This window comes from Quercus lobata, chromosome 9 (assembly GCF_001633185.2).
Source record: "Quercus lobata isolate SW786 chromosome 9, ValleyOak3.0 Primary Assembly, whole genome shotgun sequence".
Lineage (NCBI taxonomy): Eukaryota > Viridiplantae > Streptophyta > Magnoliopsida > Fagales > Fagaceae > Quercus > Quercus lobata.
In genome coordinates, this window is record NC_044912.1 from 9,370,127 (window position 1) to 9,391,521 (window position 21,395).

At 31.8% G+C, this 21,395-nt stretch overlaps 1 protein-coding gene across 1 annotated transcript; it reads right to left on the bottom strand.

The window, feature by feature from the left end:
* Positions 1-68: 68 nt before the first annotated feature.
* On the bottom strand, positions 69-4,122 carry LOC115959431 (probable pectinesterase/pectinesterase inhibitor 34). Its single transcript, XM_031077815.1, has 3 exons — positions 3,041-4,122; positions 2,250-2,386; positions 69-1,047 (listed from the first exon to the last, which is right to left on the bottom strand). Exons 1-3 carry the CDS (start codon positions 4,015-4,017, stop codon positions 350-352), a joined length of 1,812 nt encoding a protein of 603 aa, XP_030933675.1. The 5' UTR covers positions 4,018-4,122; the 3' UTR covers positions 69-349.
* Positions 4,123-21,395: the final 17,273 nt, after the last annotated feature.

Consider the following 21,395-nt stretch of genomic DNA (forward strand, 5'->3'; position numbering starts at 1 on the left):
CCTTGTACCATCACATCACGCTCACTAAAAAAAAAACAAAGTTGCAATACAAAATTAACCGACACATAAAAAAACAAAGTCTCATAGTTTAAGACAAAATCTATTAAGTTATTGAATAATTATAATCTGTAGCTTCTATTACACCTTTGAGTTAAACCAACAGAAGTGACAGAAAAACAATGACAAAATTCTAATAATTATTCCAATATATATATAAAATAAAATAAAATAAAAATCAGAAACTTATACATATATATATATATATATATATATTTCATACAATTGCAAATTAAAAATAATACCACCTAAACCAACACTTTTATCAACTATAAGTTAAACTGTAAATTAATTACTCTGAAAGCCCAGCAACAAATGCTACTCCAGTAGATGGTAACCATGATGAACCATAAATAAACTGTGCCACAGTGAACCTGCTAGCCTCCACCGTCGATGTAATAACTCTGTACCCTGGCCATTTAACACGTTGCCCTACAGCTGCACCTGGACCAAAATTCATGTATTCACCATAATAGAGTGAGTTCACAGACGATGTTGCATTCCACTCTAGCCAGCCTCGTGGGTGTACATGATTATCAATGTAGGATAACATGTACACAACCCTAGAGTACATCTTCCACGGACGACCTAGATATGTTGGGAAGCTACCTATGGATGGTCTGAGATCCGAGTCGGGGAGGATTCGGCATCTGTGGATCGAAATGCCTGTGTTTTGATTTGGGTCTTTTCGATTTTGGGCAGTGATTGTGTTCTTCTGTGAGGGCATTGGCTTGCGAGCATAGAGGCTGCAGTTTTGGAATACCACGGCTGCATTGCCAAATATGAAATCTACGGTGCCGTAGACGTCGCATTCTCGAAAGAATTGACGATTGGAGTGCACATAGAGTGTGTCTTGGTAGCCAATGATGTTGCACCGATAGACCACGCTGTGGTCTGCACCAACTCGGAGTGCCACGGCTTGGTGCTTGCCTGGTCCAGCTGAATTCTCAAACGTCATGTCTCGTGCGATAAAACCAGCTCCCGTTGCCGCTGAAAAGATAGGAGTTGAAAATACACAACAATAAATACGATTGATACTATATTGTAAAGATACAATATTTCAAGAGTAATTTTAATCCTGTCTATCATTTTTATATGAATTCATAAATTTTATTTTATCATACTTTGCCGCCTCAAAATTGTAGTAAATAAGCCTTGAAAAATTTCCTAGTCTTAAACTTTTTTCTATTTCAAAGTAGAAAATGGAATGGTTGGGTAGCATAGTATGATTGGCTAGTAAGTTCGGCTGATCTACTGACAAGAATATACGTAATAAGTCATGTTGGTACCCGTGACCCACCTCCAATTAAAAAGTGTTTCTCTTTCTTTAAATTCTATCTACCAGTTCAAGCTAGGGACAATGTTGTCCATTCATTTTCATGATTAAGACTAAGCATGATTAAGACTAAACATGATTTGATGTTTGAAACATAAATTGCTTAATTTACGGTCTGGCCATGCACTGAAAACGAAAATATTCCATTTTGGTTAAAATAAAAATAAATTAAAGATCCTGTTAAGAATATTAAAAACTATAAAAATAAAATTAGATTAGTTTTTTTTTTTTTATAAAATACTTTCAAAAATATTTCTTTAATTCATATAAAATCCTAAAGAATGAAGATTCATTTCAGAACCGTAGCTTTCATGCTCAGTGCACTGACTGAAAGTAGAGGTATAAAGTATAAACAGTCACCGACATTTGTGATATTGACATTTGACAGGTTACAAGTTTCAAAAACAATTCTACGTGACATTTTGATTCACCCAAACCCTTTTCTTTTTTTCTTTTCTTTGTTTCTAACCTTCATTTGGTATACATGGACATTCCTCAAAAACAAACTAATGGTAAAAATAACAGTGACACTAATTATGATAAAAAATAAAAAATAAAAGTTTTTTTTTTTTTTTGAGAACCTAAAAAGAAAAAAGGAAAAAATTGAAGTGGATATTAATTTGGAGGGTAATTTGGTCTAAAATGGTACCATTTGGATAATATATAGGAATCTAGTAGGGCATGAAAGTGTAAGCATGACAAACAAACCACGTGCAACATGGACATCGACACATCGTGCATGGGTTATGTCTGGCCCATAGAGTTTTTAGTGAAAAAGCCAAAATATATTATGAGTGGACAACCAAGTGAAAATTAAACTACCAAACAAGGTTCAAAGATTAAAATTTGAATTTACCGAATGATGCCGTGTGAAATGTCGTTATCTTTTGGCCAACATTTTTAGAACCCGAAATGACCGTTATGCCCCTCCCATCTCCTATAAACATCAAGTTCTTCTTCTTCCTTCCCACCTTCAAGTTATTCTCTTCATACCTAAACCAAAAACAAAACAAAACAAAACATTACAAAAACACTTTTTAATTCCCTTTTTTGCTAAATTTAAAGAGAGAGAGAGAGAGAAACATTCAAGTTTCACAAAAAAAGTTGCCTCAAAAAGTTATGAAATTATTAGTAAAAAAAAAAAAAAAATCATTTCCTTTAATACTAAAAACAAAATTTTCTTTAATATCAAATTTAGACAATATCTCAAAATTTAAATTATAATACTTTCGTTCAAAACAGTACTCGACATGATATGAGACTAACACATTATCACTTTAAAACACATGTCGTGTTTGTATTGAATCTAATGTACAACACCCTCAACACCCTCAATACCTAATGTACATCCACATGACTAAAGTCTGAATGATTATTGATGTGAAGTCAATGAACCAATCACTGACCAAAACGAAAGTCAAAAAAGCTTAAGTTTTTTTTTTTTTTTTTTCTTCCACAGACTAACAGTGAAACCACCAACCCTTAAAATAATAATAAAAAAAGTTACCAAACTAAATAAAAGACTTGAAAAGTTGTCAGAGAAAAAAAATATATAGGTTTGCCTTTTTGCTTGTTCTTCCACTAAAAAGTAGTAATAATAATAATAATAATAATTAAAAATAATAATTACTATTGAAGTGAAATTACCTTCCTGCCTTCACGTAAATAATTGTTCGCCGATTACTATTCTCAGGCGCATGTTTAATCGCCTCGGCTATTGTCTTGTACGTACCATCCCCATTCTTCGACACAACAATATCGGCCTGTATCGTCGCTGCCGGTAAACTCAACAATTCTCTCTCTTTTCGGCTCAGCCATCTCGGCAAGCCATCGGCATTCTCACCCGAAATATCGGATTCGAATCCCAACAATCTTCGCCTGTTCTGTATCGGAACTCCGCCGAACTCGTCACTCTCGCTCGCTGAAAATATCGCCAGGCAGTTGCTGACCAGCTCCGATAAGTCCTTCAGCCTGTCCGAAACCTGGTTCTTGACCGACCCGGTTTGGTCCGAGAACCCGTCCGTACACGTGTCCTGGTTCGTCAGCGCTGCGCTGAGCCACGTCAGCACGTCCTGGGTGGAGGCGGGGGCGGAGGAGGAGGGAGAAGGGGACGGAGATACCGATAAGAGGGCGCGTGAGAGCGCGTCGATGGAGTCGTCGAGGAGCTCGATGCAGTCGTCGTAGGCGGCGCGTACGCGCGTGTCCATTTGGACGTAGCTGATCTCGGAGGCGACGTAGAGCGCCTTGCTGAAGTGCTGCAGCGTCATGTTGAACGAAATGTGGACCAGGTCCTTCTCCGACGCGGTGAGCGAACCCGGAAACTCCATCAGCGAGTTCACGCACAGAGCCGGGTACAGGGTCTTGCTGCAAGCCTGCGAAATCGCTCGGGTCGGTTTGTGAACCGGGGACCCGATCGAACCCGACCCGTTTCTGAGTAGGAGCAGCGTGGCGGACACGGCGGAGGCGATGATCAGAGTGACTGCTAATAAGGAGAGGAGGATAATCTTCTTCTTTCTTCCTCCGCCGCGGAGATTGGCGGTTGCCGCCGCGTCTTCTGGTTGGTTTAGGTAATGCCGCGACGAGCCTCCCGGGTCCGACCCGACTCCGAGCCTTTCGAAACCCATGGTTTTTTTTGTTTTTGTTTTGGCGGTGATTTACTGTGAAGTATATGAGTGTGAGTCTTTTTTTATATTTTTAGCTGAAGAAATATGAGTGTGAGTTATGAGTGTGTTGACGAGTATATATATATATATACTATGAGAGGAAGAGAGATTGGAAAAAGAGGAGTAAAATTGGTTGTTGTGAAGTCCATGTCGAATAGGGCATGAGCTGTCAGCTACTTCTAGGGGTGCCCACTGAGAGGACACGTAGATGTTGATGGTAATAGCATGGAAAGTTCTAACTGGTAACACTAGAAAATAGAATGATTGTGTTTGCATATGGAATTATATATGTTTTTAGTATTAATTAAGTATTTATGATCATTGTGTTTGCGTATGCATTCAGTGCAGTTTTGAAATAACAAGTGAGGAAATAGAAACATTCTTCATTGAGATTAGAACGGGTAATTATTGAGTACTTTTAAAGTATTATAATGTGGCGTTTGGTACGGGGTAATGTTTTAAGATTCTCAGGAATATTTAAAGATTCTCATGTTTGATTGCAAATCACGCCAGAGAATCAGATGTCAGGGGAATCTGAATTTTCCCTTTAAATCCCTCTAAGTAGGAATGTTGATTCCCTTTAAGACAGATGAATATCCAGATTCCCAAGTTTAAAGGAAAATTATATTTTTTATAAATTGAAAATTTTAACAATTTTTCCTTATTATTTAAGCAATTAAGATAAAATATAAAACAAATCATTAATATCTTTTCCCACCAAAATAATATAAATAAGATAAACAACTCTGTTGATATATTCTTTAACAATGTTCTATTTAGGTTTCATGTGTGGAAAAAAAAAGTTTGAATGAGACACTCCATTATTTCAGGTATTCACTTTTGCTGTAGTGTTTGTGTTGATCAACAAATTATTAATAGTTTATATTTTGTTTTTCATTATTTATTTAGAGGAAGATTTTTTTAAAGGACTTAGTGGTTCACTTTCAAATATAAGGATAGAATGGGAAAAATAAATAATTCATTTAAGATTTCTGGGAATAAACCAAATATTATCATCTCACATTCCTAGGAATCTTAAAAGATTTCCAATGAAACCAAACATAGGAATAGCTACATTCCTAAGCATTCAAATTACAGGGAATCACATTCCTAGGAATTTTAAAAGATTCCCAATAAAACCAAACATAGGAATAACTACATTCCTAAGCATTCAAATTACAAGGAATCACATTCCTAGGAATCTAGATGCCAGGAGTAATGTGGATTCCCTCATACCAAATATCACATAAATGCGTACTCCTTCTTACATAATTGTAGATCCCATTAATTAAATTTATGGTGAAACTCACAATTTATGTGAGAGGAAGGAGTACACATTTATGGTATTCCTAGAGTATTTAATATTTTTTTGACTAGAATAGAAAAAGACAACTTAGCTTTCTTGGTTAAACCATGGCCTATAATATTATCCTTTCTCTTAATATAAGAAAAGGAATGGCTCATAAGCGAACTAGCAATAGATATGATCATATTCTAATGAGAAGTTTTAAAACCTAAAGTCATACTACTTTAATTTTAGAACAGTGTAGGTTACAGATTCTTATGTTCCATTTTTATATTATATGCTCCAATTATAAATTCATAAGGGGAATGGATGTTTTGCGAGAATAAGTGAGGATTTGTTCTTGGAAAAGTGAGTGGGCGTGTGTGATTCTCTTAACTATTAAGCTAAGTGACATTTTTTTAGTCTTGTTGGATTTTTTTTTTTTTTTGCTGAATAGTCTTGTTGGATTTTGTAAGTACTTTATTTTTTTATTTTTTATGAAGTATGTGCTTTTTTCTGTTATTAGTGGACTGTATTACATATAAAGGGTCTGTTTGGATTGAACTTATTGTTCATGAAACTGAAAACTGAAAATACTGGTAGCAAAATAATTTTTAAATGTGTGAAAAGTGTCGTGGGACCCATTTTTAATATTTTTAATGCGTGAACAGTACTGCTACAATACGTGAACAGTACTGCTACAATGTACAAACAGTAATTTTTGTCTCTACACAATAAATTTACTATTCATGCGTTGAAAAAAAAAAAAAAAAGACGGAAACGTGAAAATAAAAACGTGAACGTTGGTTTCAGCTAAAACCAAACGCTCACAAAGTATTCTATAACGGGAGATTACACAAAGTTTTTTTTTTTTTTTTTTTTTGAGAAGAGAGATTACACGAAGTTAGGGACTGTATAATTGTACCTTTCCGGACGTGGATGTTGACTTAAAGAGAAAAGAAGTCTTTCTACAAAAAATAAAAAAAATGGAATTGTTTTATGAGAGTTGTGCTATAACGAGGGCACCCTCATCTTAGTTATCGTGGCCTCTCTTTGTTGTTGAGAAAATTGCATCATTGAATGTATGAGGACTACTGTATTAATGATTTAATGTATTATTATGCCTGACAACAGAACGGACAAAGAAAGTTGTTATTGTTTCTCCGTTTTCTTTTTTCATATATGGACCCCTCTATTTCTATTTCTATTCTCAGTCAACCACAAATTATTACTTCAACGAGTTATATTACCAACTGATATTTTAATATGTTGTGGGTTCTAATTAACTCAATTAATATTAGTAAAGTGCTTTATATTCTAATGGGAGATATATAGTTCGATTTCCGTCTATACCCAAAATCAATTAGTGTCTTGGTCTAATGATAAAGAATAATTATTAAAAGCAGACTGCTGAACACAATAGGTTGAAACTGAAATAAATAAATAAAAATTTGTAAAAGAAAGTTGTATTGGTAGAATTATTCTTGTATTTATAGTGCGTTTGAATGGTAGGATTTGGATATGTGGATTTGAATTTGAATGTTTAAAATCAAAATACCTTATTTGCATGCTTTAAGATAGATCAAGGATTTGGATTTGAAAAATCCACCAAGAATTTTAAACCTCTAAAATTTTTGGATTTGAAATTATATCTAAAATCAATAGATTTAAAGTTATGGAATTCAAATTATTGATATAGAAACCAAATCAAAATCCAAATTTTCAAACGCAACCTTATAGAATTTTTTATCTAATTTTCCATAATTCATGGAATTACAATTACAGAATCTGGGTGCTGCAATTCCAATAAATCAGGAGATGACAATCACAAATGGTGTTTTATTTTTATTTTTGATGTCAAAATGGTTTTATTAGTATAAGAAATTTATAAGTGTACAATTAATTACAAAATTTTACTAAAGGGAAAGGGAAGTATGATTTGTGTCATTAATAAGTAACAACCACCCCTACCGGTCGTGCCATCCTCTTCTCTTGCTTGCATATATCTGTAGCAGTATTCAGAAACTCAAACGCAAACTATAACACTCATGTGCTCGCTTTAATTTTCCAACCTTTTTTATTTATTTATTAACTATTTATAACAGAGTACAATATGTATATCACTTTATCTCTCAAATTCTAAAGAAGATTTACAATTTTATTGATGCTTGAATTTAGTTTAATGTTTTATATTAACCCAAAGTTAAGATGAACGAACGAGTTTTGATTGGGTTTTTATAAAATTTTAATATAATATGTTTGGGTAAATTTAATTTTTAAAATCTTATAGAGTTTAGGACGGATTAGACATTAGAGTATAATATAATTGGTGAGGTTGAATTTGGAAAGCAATTTTTTGTCAAGGTCACTCTCAGTTTCATTTTCTTCTATTGCTTGATCTCAAAAATCAAAATTTTGTTACTTATGTTTGAGCACAAACCAATTCCCAGTCCGCTCCAAGTAATTAAACACCGCTCGAGATGGGAAACTCACTTCACTCAAAGAAGAATGAATTCGGTATAGCCTAACTTAATAGGATTTCTTTATGAAATGCACAAATTAAAAATGAGAACAAAGAAATTAAAAGATACTTTAATAATAATAACAATAATAGATTATAATGCTTAAAGTAACAAAGAGCCCTGTTCATACGAGAGAAAATCAACATACTTACAAGCATAAAGTGATAATTTCAAATTTCGGGAACAAGAGAGAGTCAATGTCTTTGGTTTGTATATATGATTGTGCATGTTTTGTATGAAAATGTGTATCTCTATTTATACATGAAACTTTGACAATTAATCTTATTCCCTTGCCATGTGTCACATTGTAATTGCTCTTCTTCCCATAAATTATGTCTAAGAATCCTCCAATAATTGTCTTGAAGTAATTATTGTTGGTCACATTCTTGTCACATGTTCCTTTTATCGGAATGGCTTCTTGCGAGACACAATTTTCATTACTCACGTATTTCTCATATGTTTTCATTTAAATACAATCACACGAGTTGTTCTCTACGGCTTAAAGTAATTGTCATGATTTAGTTCCCAGTGATGTGAAGCCGCTTGTCTCTTTTTAAGAACTTTATACTTATACTACCTATATGATAATGAATTTTTTCACCACCTAAAAGTTTGTCTAACACACTAGATTGTCAGCCTCCATGGTCTAGTCTTGACCAAGAGTATTGTCAGGGACTAAGGGATTGATAGACCTCCTGTTCTTTTGACGACCCCTCCAATAATTGTCTTGAAGTAATTACTGTTGTTGGTCACATTCTTGTCACATGTTCCTTTTATTGGAATGGCCTCTCATGAGGCACAACTCACGTATTTCTCATATGTTTTCATTTAAACACAATCACATGAGCTGTTCTCTATGGCTTAAAGTAATTATTATGATTTAGTTCCTAGTGATGTTAAGCCACTTGTCTCTCTTTAAGAGCTTTATACTTATACTTCCTATATGATAAGGAATTTTTTCACCACCTAAAAATTTGTCTAACACACTAGATTGTTAGCCTCCTTGGTCTAGTCATGACCAAGAGTATTGTCAGGGACTAAGGGATCGATAGACCTCCTATTCTTTTGACAACCCCTCCAATAATTGTCTTGAAGTAATTGTTGTTGGTCACATTCTTGTCACATGTTCCTTTTATTGGAATGGCCTCTTGTGAGGCACAATTTTCATTACTCACGTATTTCTCATATGTTTTCGTTTAAACATAATCACACGAGCTGTTCTCTATGGCTTAAAGTAATTATCATGATTTAGTTCCTAGTGATGTGAAGCCACTTGTCTCTATTTAAGAGCTTTATACTTATATTACCTATATGATAAGGAATTTTTTCACCACCTAAAAATTTGTCTAACACACTAGATTGTCAGCCTCCTTGGTCTAGTCATGACCAAGAGTATCGGCAGGGACTAAGGGATTAATAGACCTCCTAGGCTTCTGACGACCCCTACAGCATTTGTATGTATATTTATACATATATTTGTACTTTGAAAAAGTTTTGAAAAACATGAAAAAACATGAAAAATTAAGAATTTAAAAAGATGTACATAAATATTAAAAACTAAAAGCTGAAACTAATGTCAAACAAATTCTAAATAATACAAAAACCATTGCTATTTGAAAATATATCTCTGTTTGTCCTATACAAGATCTTATTTTTGTACTCAAATTCCGCATGAATCAAAATAAAATGATTTGCCCAAAGTACATTAACCCTCTTTGTTTTGTGTTTGCTGAACAAACCCTGGCCTTTTTTTAATTTCTTTTCTGGGAAGCCAAAGGCCCAGGTCCCCACTTTGATAACTGCACATTTGTACGTAATCGTAGTGCAAACTGCAAAGCAGTGTACGTAGTGACTTCTGTTAGTTTCTCATATTAATTGTCGCCCGTATATGTCGTACTATTTAACAGGAATATTGAAAGCTGACAAATGCAATTGTATTCCTTTTCGTACGAAATTTAGCCAGAGTAGTCAGAAAGAAAATGAAATTAACAAAATAAATAAATAATAATAAAGATACAAATTATTTTATAATTTTTTTTTATAAACTGTTGATGTGGTGAGTAATTATTAATAAGTAAAAAAGTGATATCAATGGTGAATTTAAATGAGAACCAATAATAGGTTGGTCACATTAATATTTTATAAAAATGTTGTATAATAATTTGTAAATATAACATTATTTTAAAAATAAAAATAAAAAAGAACTTGACAAGGAAGAGACAGCTAATTAATGCAGTAATATCAATGCATTCATAAAATTCCTAGCATGCAAAATAGACCCACCCTTTGATTCAATCAAATTTCAATTGAAAATAGTAATTACACTACGGAGATTCACATGTAATTGATAATTTAAGGTGTGTTTGGATATCGTTTATTTGTTAAAAATTAAAAACTTATTATTGAAAATACTGTAACAAAATAATTTTTAAATGTATGAATAGTTCTGTAAGACCCAAAAATGCCTAGAAATCTGTGTTTTGCTAACTTTTGTGGGTCCGTAAACAATACTTATGAGACCACTAAAAAAATGCAGACGCACGGATTGGACAAAACGCCCAATCCAAACGCACGCTTATAATGACAATGTAAAAATAAGTGAATCACTTGGAAAATGGAGAAACTAATAAGATGATTGTGGTGAAACCAAGTGTTAATAAAAGTTTTTGGATTAATTGTGACGAGCTGTTTGTCAAGTTTCATATACGTATAAGAATATAATATTTTATTTTTTGTTAGTGCATGTGTTCCTTGTAAAACAATAAAATGCTGAATCGAAATTGTTCCAACTTTTGTTTATAACCCTAAACCCTTTTTCGATTCTGAATATAATGATGGATTAGTTTGATCTTAAGCCTGAGCTTAGCTTGGACTTCCCCACTATCTATCTAAAAAAAACTATAAGTGAGGAGGTTGAGAATTATTCTAAGATGGCAACAACCCAATTTACTACTGGATATATGGTAATATAGAGGTGATATTGTTGGTATTTCTTCAACTGTCAGACAGTCAGTGATTGGAATAGGTGGTGTAGTTTGCTTCACTTAATTTGGGTAGAGATCAATAATGGCATATGGGTTATTATTTCCCATAGCATAGAGACTTAAAAAGAAAAAGAAAAAAAATCCAAACCGTTAGCTAACCCAGAAGCATTAATTCGCATACCCACCCTACCTGCCTAACTAGAGACATTTTTTATTTTCTTGTGATGAAGTTTGAAGATGGTGGTCCAGTATATCGCAAATGTGTTAGGGAAGTCATTATTGATATATTGGACCACTAAGTGAGATGAGCCGAATGGTACTTCTTCATGTATTAATTAAGTGCAAAAAAGTGGTGCCTCAATTTAAGCCCCAAGAGGGAGTGGTGAGGAAAAAAAAATCTTATATGCAACCGTCTCATAAAACCCATGTCATACTGACATGTGGGTCTCAAACGATGATGACAACCATCATATTGTACTCATTAGTTATACATTGCCAACAGAAGAAAGTAGGGCATTATTGAATTACCCTCTTTTGAAGGGAGCTAATATGTCAAGGTGCTGTAAGAGAAGTAACATTGGTTGAGTATAAATTTCAATAAATTTTCTTTAAAAAAAAAAAAAAAAGTAGTACAAATTGTATTTTATGTTTATAATTTTAAAAAATCATTTTTATTTGACCATTTGAGTATTGAAGTTGAATTTTTTACAAGATTCAATTATTTTATAATCAATAACCATATATATATATATATATTATTTTTTTTTTTTAATATTAGCTTTCATCACCCACTGGCCACTATGCGTGAACATTAGGTTTACATTTTTGTCTTTTTTTGTTTTTTTTTTGTTTTTTTTTTGTTTTTTTTTTCACTTAATAGATAGATAATATACTAGGAATACATGACATATCATAATTGGTAAGACAGAGTGAAATACAAAATGTGGAATAAGAAAAGAGAAGTTAAGAGGTGAAATTCAAACCACAAGCACAAAAAGAATGTCATTATGGTTGCCTTATTAGAGGATGACATGCATTTGATTCTTTACAACTCATTATTTAAACCTCTTTGCCTTTCTGCTCTCCTTTTATTCTACTTCTTTTGTTGTTCTTTTTTGGGGGAGGTCGCTCCCTTTTGTTTCCAAAAGTGATTTCCTATAGCAACTTGTCTTTTGATTAAAGGAAATCTATGGAAAGTTTCACAATATAAGTGAACTTAATTACAAAGAAAGGGATGTCCATGAAAAGGTGGTTACCTACCTTAATGTGGAAGGCAAAGTGGAAAACCCTTTTATGCTGGTCTACAACATAATCACAGAAAAAGCAAATTCGAATTCTTTAGGATCCTATGAAAACTTCCGTGTTAAATAGGAACATAAAGTAAAATTAGTAAATTAAGTAAAAAAAATGTAAAAAAGTTCATGCAAAGTGGCCTGAAAACTGAAAAGGTGAACATAATGAACGGTGAAATTGGACTTTATCTTTTTTTAAAAAAATAAGTTTGGAATAATTTTTTATTTTATTTTAATTGGTATATAATAATAATGATATATAAATAAGTGATAACCATATGAAAGTTCGTGAGGAAAAAAAAATGTAAAAGTAATGTTGCTTTAATTACAATTTATAATTTTAAGAACCACCGAGGAGAGTGTGGTCTAGTGGTCTTGGGTGATGCACAAGATGCACTAAGTGTGAGGTCCAAGGTTCAAGTCCAAACATAAACTCACTTGGATTACCTCTTTCAGCAGCTTAAGGTTCACTAGTGTCCCGCATGAAGTTGGAAAGTTATGACCTGCTATGGTCTCCCTGCATCCCAGCAAGGCTTCAGACCCAGCGGGTAAGGTGTTATTATGGTCACGCCCAAATAAGATTGCTATGTTGGTCGCCCCTACCCATTTTTTTGTTCATAAAAAAATTAAAAAAAAAAAAAAAATCCAATTTTAAGAAACTGTAAATAATATTAACTCCCTGAGATTACTCGTTTTGCAATCTTGAATGTTAATATGCCCCCACTTAGATTGTGCCATTACTTTTTCTTAATAAAAGTTTCTCTTTCTTAATCATAATTTACAATTTTAAGAAACTGTGGAAAATATTAGCTCCCTGAGATTACTCGTTTTGAAATATTGGATGTTAATATGCCCCCACTTAGATCGTGCCATCACTTTTTCTTAATAAAAGTTTGTCCTTTTCCTTAAAAAAAAGAAAAAAAAAAAAAAAAATAGGACTGTGCTATCTTAGTATTCTGGCTTACCAAATGCTAGACTGGGGTTTCAACTTGCAACTTTGCAAGTGAAAATACAGGGACCCAATAACATGGACCAAGAAAAAATGCCGGAAATTAATAATCCTATTGTAGCAAGTTGAAATTTTTTTTTTAAAAGAGAAATGTAAAAGAGTAAATATAAGACTCAAACGAGGATAAAGTTGCTAATTAGTATTAAAAGACCCAATAACGTGGACTAAGAAAAACTATGCTAATTAGTATTAAAAGACCCAATAACGTGGACTAAGAAAAACTATGTACTAGAGATTAATAATCCTATTGTACTAAGTTGAAATTAAAAAAGAAAAAAGAAAAAAAGAAAAAAAGAAATGTAAAAGAATAACTATTATCAGACTCAAACAAGGATAAGGTTGCAAATTAGTATTAAAAGACTAATGGGTGGTGCTGACTGCCATGGACCATGGTTGATGTTTATGGATGCAATCATTGAGGAAAGTTTTTCCTCCTGTCTCCTGTTTTCAGTTTAAACTTTCAACAAGTGAATAGTATTATCTTACAAACTAAAATGCTTGGATTAAGAGACTCTAATTTTTAAATGGAAAATTTTAAAGTTATAATAAATTTTATTTTTTCCTTGTGTTTTCACTTATGGACCATGGATGATGTTTATGGATGCAATCATTGAGGAAAGTTTTTCCTCCTGTCTCCTGTTTTCAGTTTAAACTTTCAACAAGTGAATAGTATTGTCTTACAAACTAAAATGCTTGGATTAAGAGACTCTAATTTTTAAATGGAAAATTTTAAAGTTATAATAAATTTTATTTTTTCCTTGTGTTTTCACTTATGGACCATGGTTGATGTTTATGGATGCAATCATTGAGGAAAGTTTTTCCTCCTGTCTCCTGTTTTCAGTTTAAACTTTCAACAAGTGAATAGTATTATCTTACAAACTAAAATGCTTGGATTAAGAGACTCTATTTTTTAAATGGAAAATTTTAAAGTTATAATAAATTTTATTTTTTCCATGTGTTTTCACTTATGAGTTGAAACCCTAGTCTAAAACTTACAAATTAATGTAACAATGAATATGATTGATAGATTTCAATGACTTAATATATAAATATTTTTATTTTATTTTTTTGTGATGGGTGACGCATCAATTTGTAAATTGTATGTAATAAAATTTGCAATATCCCTAATATCATATTTTTACATTATGTAATTAGTTTCGGCTCGTGAGTCATGATTACTTGGGAGTTTGGTTTTGACATTTCTTGTTGTTTAAGTAGAACCCAGATTTTACTAAATAGGGTCTCCCTTTATGTCAAATGTAAGCAATTTTAAGTGATGGTTTAAAGTAGAATCTCACTTTTGTGGATTTGGGAAGGGGTTCAAAAGCCCATCACTTTAGAGGACTTTACGTCAAAATGCAAGTTACAATGAAAAATACAACAATGAAAGCTACTAAATAATTAAATATATTGAGATCTAAATCTAAATTAATTATCTCTAGTGCCATTGATTAGAAATGAAGTGGTTCAAAATAAACTAATTCAAACTAAACTGCGCCTAAGTAAGCTAATTCGAAGTAAATTGATTAGTTCAAAGCCTAGGTTATCATGCTAACACGAAATTGATTTGAAGCAAACATAATTAAGATCGAACACAACTAACAACTAAATACTTGAACCAAACTTAAATAAACTTGATCACAAAATTACAAGGAGAGCACTTACATGCATAAATAATATTCGCTAAGCTCTAAGAATTAGAAGATCTTTCGAGAAACTAATTACAAATTATCTCAAAAGGTTCCTTGATATGTGTTTGCAGTGCCATATCTTGCAAAATGGGCTACAAATTATATTTGAAACTTCAACAGTCATCGTCGATTATACTTTTCACGTGTTTCTTTCTTCTTGGGTTTGAACAACACTTGTTAAATTATTAACTAGTGCCAATTATCTTCCTATAAACTGCTTCTAAGTTACTGTTCCAAGACTGATCAAGTACCAGAAGCCTAGAACAATGTTATAACTAAGCTCCCTAGAGGTTAATTAATGGTGATGACTCCTATATATATGGTTCTTTGAGGCAATCCTTAATAGGATAATTTTACTCAAACCCTTATTTAGATAAAATGGGGCAACTGAGAATGCACCGACAGTCGACAGATCTGCAGTGTTGAACAATATCGGATACAATGCAAATATGTCATGATCTTGCATGTCAATCAGTCTATCGCACCACACTGTGTACTTGTGCCCATATATTCTCAGATTTGCGTACGTTTAGACTTTACAGATATGAATCTCATCCACACACATAACTGTTTTACTGCTAACTTCTGTTCATCTTTCTAAAAACTATTAATGCTATTTCTAAAAGAGTTTATACATATATATATATATATATATATAGAGTAAATGAATGGATTGGATAAATCAATGATATTAATGTGATATACAAATTCAAAATATAAAATGTACAATAAATTATTAATTGATATAGTTTTAAACTATGTATATATCTAGCCATTTGGCTTTTGTTATTGTGGATTTAGGTGACTAAACCAAATTTAATATCTTCCATCTTTTCAACCCAACTCGCCCACTCCACCACTGCCCCTTTCTCCTGCCACGGCAAGGTGAAGAGAGGATGGGGCAAAGTAGGGCAGAACAAAATCTTAATTTGTCCCGACTATTTGGACAAGACATAAATGAATTTTGGCCATCTCATCTTAACCCAAGTATATTTACTAAAATGTCATTATAATAGGAAAATGATTATTGAAGAATCATTCAATATATATATGATTACTTTGTCCTAATAGAATGTTGGGATTCATTGGACTTCGTATCATTATTTTGTTAATCAATTTCAGTGTGAATTTTATGGTTTTTATTAGTGTTAAATATTTGTTAAATTTTGCATTTTTCTGAAAATTTGTTTCTCAGTATAATATATTTGGTTTGTATTGTTGAATTTTATTTTTTATTTTGTTAATTTATCTAAAATCAAGTTGTAATTAATTTACCCCATATATATATATATATATATATTTTTTAATAATTCGATGGTTAGGGGAGAAACGATTTGAAAACACGAGGAAGCACCAATGAGTTAAAAGACTCTTTGAAATGATTTACCCAACATTTAAATAGGACAAAATTAGTATTTACTTTGAATTAAGATCATCTACAGCCAATATTGCACTGCATCATGGTGATATATTTATGAATTATTTTTCTTGTTGTACCAATATATACGATCCATCATCTAATTTATTCTACATTAATTAATTAGCAAGAAATTATCTTAGAAGTGATGAATAATACTTTATTTAATTAGCTGACTTTATAATTTATTCAACTGGTATAAATTCTATGCTTTTAGAAGTGAAGGTATAGTTTTCTTTTATATTTTCCCCTTAAGAGAGGAATGCTTCGACCAAATTGGAATGAATGGAGAGGGGCCACATGTTACGACTAAATGCCAGGCTAAACAAATAAATTAATAAGCATGTGCCACTTTCATGGTGGTAGGGAACATAGGGCTAAGATCCCAGACAAATCACCTGATTTTTTTTTTGTATGATTTATAAATTACAACAAACCTGGACGACATACACATTATTCATTTTCTTCCAAGGATGATTTGGTTTTAAGTAATAGAAACAAGTGCAGTTATTCCCATGAGACTTGAAATTTGAAAATTGTCCCCTATCCTACGAAAACTTTGTACTTATGGAGTGACTATCATGTTAAAGGTGTGCGGAGATTCGCTGACTGTTTTCAAAATAATAGATATATATCATCCTAGAGAAAGTATTTGCTTATAATACAAACCCCTTTTTAAATTTTGTAAAACTTAAGTTTCACAAGTGAGTTGTTATATAATTCATGCTTTTCTTATATAATTGATTTGATATAAATAATCAAATATCTAAATATGTATTTGCACATGATATGAAAAGCCACATTTTTTTTAGCTCTAAGTTATTTTTATTTAATTTTGTAAGCATTCTTTCATTGTTAGTTTCTACTACAGCAAGGTTTCATGCATACCAATGTACAATATCATTAAAGAAAAATTCCATCTGATGTAATGTGAGTCCCATTACCACCTGTAGGATCCAATTAAGGTTTGTCTTTTATGTGGGAAAAAAAAATAATACATTTGATACACTGGAAAAACAAAATACTTCACCTCATTTTGCAAAGATGGTTTTATGTCTTGATTTTTTAAATTTATTTTTTAACGAGTGCATCACTGCATCTAAATGTCTACAAATACCTAACTACTCTACTCGATGTTAATATTTAGAATAATGAGTCTTGATTTGAATGCTCTTAAAATTAATTAATATTTTACTATTTTATAAAGGTGTTACTTTCAATTAATTTTTCAACTACTGTAATATGGATACGGCTTTTATCGAGTGCATTCAGAAGTTTGGCCGTTTAATATTACAATATCTACTCATTCAATGTTGATTATTGTGGATTTTAAAGTCGCTTCTAATAATTTTTTTTTTTTGATGGAAAAGTCTCTTCTAATAATTAATCATACCCTATCCACTGAAAAAAGAGAGGACAAGCTACATCCTTGCAAAGGCTTTATTTATTTATTTTTCCGAGTAAAACTTTATATTAAAAGAACAAAGGAACTAAAAACAAACTCCATCTCTCTCTATCTCGCAAGGACTTTATGTTTCTATCAAAAGACTGATTGGTCATATTCTACGCATTGTCCACATCACTAGAGATGACACAGTCTCACCTGTGTTTTGTGTTTTGTCATCACCTTCTTTCTATTATGTAGCAGATAATGTTCTACATCTGTCACATTGTCTATCTATAATCTATGTAACAAGCTTTGCTTAAATCATATATGCAAAGCTTGATTTTCTTAGGTGGTTGATAATGGTAGGACCTTACATGCATATAGGTTGTGAAAGTGAGCGCAATCGTAAAAAACTAACGCTATAGATTGAAACTCGGTAAAAAAAATTGTAAACATATTATATACTACCTTAATCCCATATCGGTTATGCACTGAATGTACCTGTTTTAATTAATTCATCTTTTCTTTAGGCGAAAGTGGATTTACAAGAGTAAGAGAGAATGGAAAAGATAGCGAGCAAGAGATTATTGAAAATTATATATATCTAACACCTGAAGAAATGGAACAGGATGAGATAAGGAGGGGAAAAACATTTTACCACCCCTACGCTGTGCCTGTTATCACATTAGACGTTTGTTGTCCAGTACTGCTGCATATCTTTATCCTTTCCTACACAAACTTCTTTGTCTGGCACATGATATTGTGTGAGCCTATAGAGGCATGTAAATTTGGGCTTTGGCTGGCATGCATTTGTGCAACTTTCTTTACTCAGGTTTCGCTATCTAAAGACTAAGACATCCCCCGCCCCCAACCCATCAACTGTTGATGGTCACTTTTTCTTTTTGAGAAACCCCATCAGCGTTTAAAGCATGCTACAAGACATTCCACATGAAATTGATTGTTCAATTATTTAGATGCCTTGCGAGCAAAGTGTTTAGTTTGATCAAATTAATCCTATCCAATTTTTTTTTTTTTGATAAAATAAATAATGATCTTTATGATATCCAAAGGGTTCATTTGGATTGAGGGAGGAATAGAGTAGAGTAGAGTTGAAAATACTCTAATTTTGAGTCAATTCTACTCTATTCTATTGTACTCTCCCTCAATCCAAATGGAGGATAAATGTTCCTTTCTAGGAGTGTTAATATAAAAAAAATAAAAAAATAAATAAATAGTAGTCACTTATGCCATGCCATGTAAATAAATTGACAAAGATGATACTTATAAGTGGTAGTTATTTCCTACACGTAATTAACCCCCCCTCCTAGATTAGTGGGGTAATTATTGGCTGAAAATAACCACCACATATTGCTTATTAAAGAAAAATGGAAGTTTACAAGCAAACTCTCTCCAACAATAATGTAATTCTCTATCAAGAATGATCATTCTCGATTAATGAAAAGATAACTTTATATTTACAAATGAGTTCCGCCTCACATGAATTATCTAGAAGTAGACTCTTAACTTAACTTAAGAGTATTGTAACTTAATCTTCATTTTGTACTTGTGCGATCTTGTAATATGATATTTGCGACTCCTTGTAATATCAATAATGTTGTTTTTGTTCTGTTCCCCTTTTCTTGATTGATTACTAGTGAAAGTAGTCTAGGCAAGGTAGAATCTGTACTTTTCGTGCAGTACATAGTGCCTTTACAGCCAGTTAGAATGAGTTTGTGGTCTCTTTTTTTTTTGCTGAGAAAGTTTGTGCTCTCAAACAAGTGGGAGATGATCTTTTATATATATAAATCACCGACTATTATTCCATTGGTAGCCGGACTTGCATAGTAATGGTCAATTTAAAGTAATGACGTAGTGATGGGATCTAAGTCACTAGCACGGTCCATCACATAATTCACATATAAATGGCTGGTTTGAGATCTGCTTATTTTGCTGAAATTGAAATTTTTTTACTGAAAGTACTATAGATAAAAATAAAAGTTAGCAGAAATAATATAGTGAAACTCATGAATAGTACTAAAAAATGCAGTATAGCTCATAAATAAAAGTAAAATAAGCTAAATAGTAAAATAAGTTGGCAAAATAATTTTTGCCAAACGGACACAACATGTTTTCATAATTCATATGGATATTAAGTTTTTTCAGGGATTGATTAAAAAAAAAAAAAGATTTCAAGGATTTTCGTACTTGCAGGTGAGAACATGCATGGCTATGCTCTTAGGCGGAGTCAGGGGTTCAACCGCCTTGGCTAGCCCAAAAAATAATTAATAACTAATACTACTAATTTAGAACAAAGCCCTCTTCTTCCCAATTATAATATTTTTCAAAAACAAAAGAAAATATTTTCTATTTTATCAGTATATTTTAAGGGTTGTATTTTTTGGAGAATCAATTAATTGAAGTTTCAAAACCTACAAAAAGAAAATGAAGGTTGAGAAAAAATAATAAATCTAGAGCTTTAACAAAGGAAAAAAAATTATTGTTATCTTTTTTATATAATAATTTATTCTTCTTCACAAAATTTGTGTAATATACAATAAAATATAGGGATGATTATATAATAATATAAAATTTTGTAAGGTTTTTTTTTTTTTTTTTTTTTTTTTTTTTTTTTTTGGTTGTTGTTGTTGTTGTTGTTGTTGTTGAGAAATTGTAAGTTGTATTTGGTGTCTATCTAACAATTCAAAATCTTTTTACTCGTAAGTAGAATTTTAACTTTGAAAAAAAAAAACAACTTATTCATACAAAAAATTGTTAATAAATAAACAAAATATAATGAATATGCTATTATTTTGTAAGTTTTCACTAATTATTAGTGGTGGTTCTTAGACTTTTGTGGCAAATGATTTACCCTTAAAACTTTATCTTCGTATGTAGCTAGCATCCATACATGTTTATATAAATTTTATCACCTCAAAATTAAATCTTGGTTCCGTCACTAATTATCTTGCGCTAAGATGGTTCCCATCACATTCTTTTAGCAGGGAATAGTGAAACTTTTCCTGCCTTTTAGACTGGGCTAAAATTCTTGTCTTTAAAGGAAGTAAGATTTATAGGTTAATTAGAAGAAAATGGAAAGTTGGTCCACAATGAGAGATATTCACTGCTTTATGATTTGATGGTACACGGAGGATTGATACAGATCCCACATCAGGCAATATAGAGACCATGCTGTGGTTATCATCAAGTTGATGACTTGAATTTGACATTCATGCATCAAGCTTTGATCTCTGTGATGCAACGAGTTTAATAAGCTATTGGAAATGAATTTTGCCTTAGCTTTTTGTTTTTTTGTTTTTTTGTTTTCATTGATTGAGATGTTTATAGTAATTAGTGTAAAATAGTAGTGTAGTATTCATGAAAACGATAATAGACGAATGACAACTTATTACCTTAGGAAATTGTTCTTCTTCTAAAAAATATTAAAAGAAATTGTGAACAAAATATAAAGGATAAATTGTGTTTCTAGAATTTTTTTTAATAAAAAATTATACAAAAGCACATTCGAACCACAATCCTAATATAGCTTAATGAAAAGAAAAGGATTTTGACATATTAAAGATTATATATAAAAAGAACATTTGGGGTACCAAAGTTCTTAAAGTGAATGTGTGGTCATATAAATTTAAGCCTTTTACCCCTAACTTTCTTTTGTTCTGATTCTATAAATGGAAGATTTAATATTAGAATTGGAAAGAACCAAAGAACTAGAAAAATATTATGTTCATAACATT

What these genes read in the sequence shown, in the direction of transcription:
- LOC115959431 (XM_031077815.1), bottom strand. Translation starts at nt 4,017, where the DNA reads ATGGGTTTCGAAAGGCTCGGAGTCGGGTCGGACCCGGGAGGCTCGTCG. An exon ending in ATTTACGTGAAGGCAGGAAG is followed by an intron (nt 2,387 to 3,040) that starts GTAATTTCACTT and finishes TTTTTGGTTTAG; the next exon opens with GTATGAAGAGAATAACTTGA. An exon ending in ATTTCACACGGCATCATTCG is followed by an intron (nt 1,048 to 2,249) that starts GTAAATTCAAAT and finishes CTATCTTTTCAG; the next exon opens with CGGCAACGGGAGCTGGTTTT.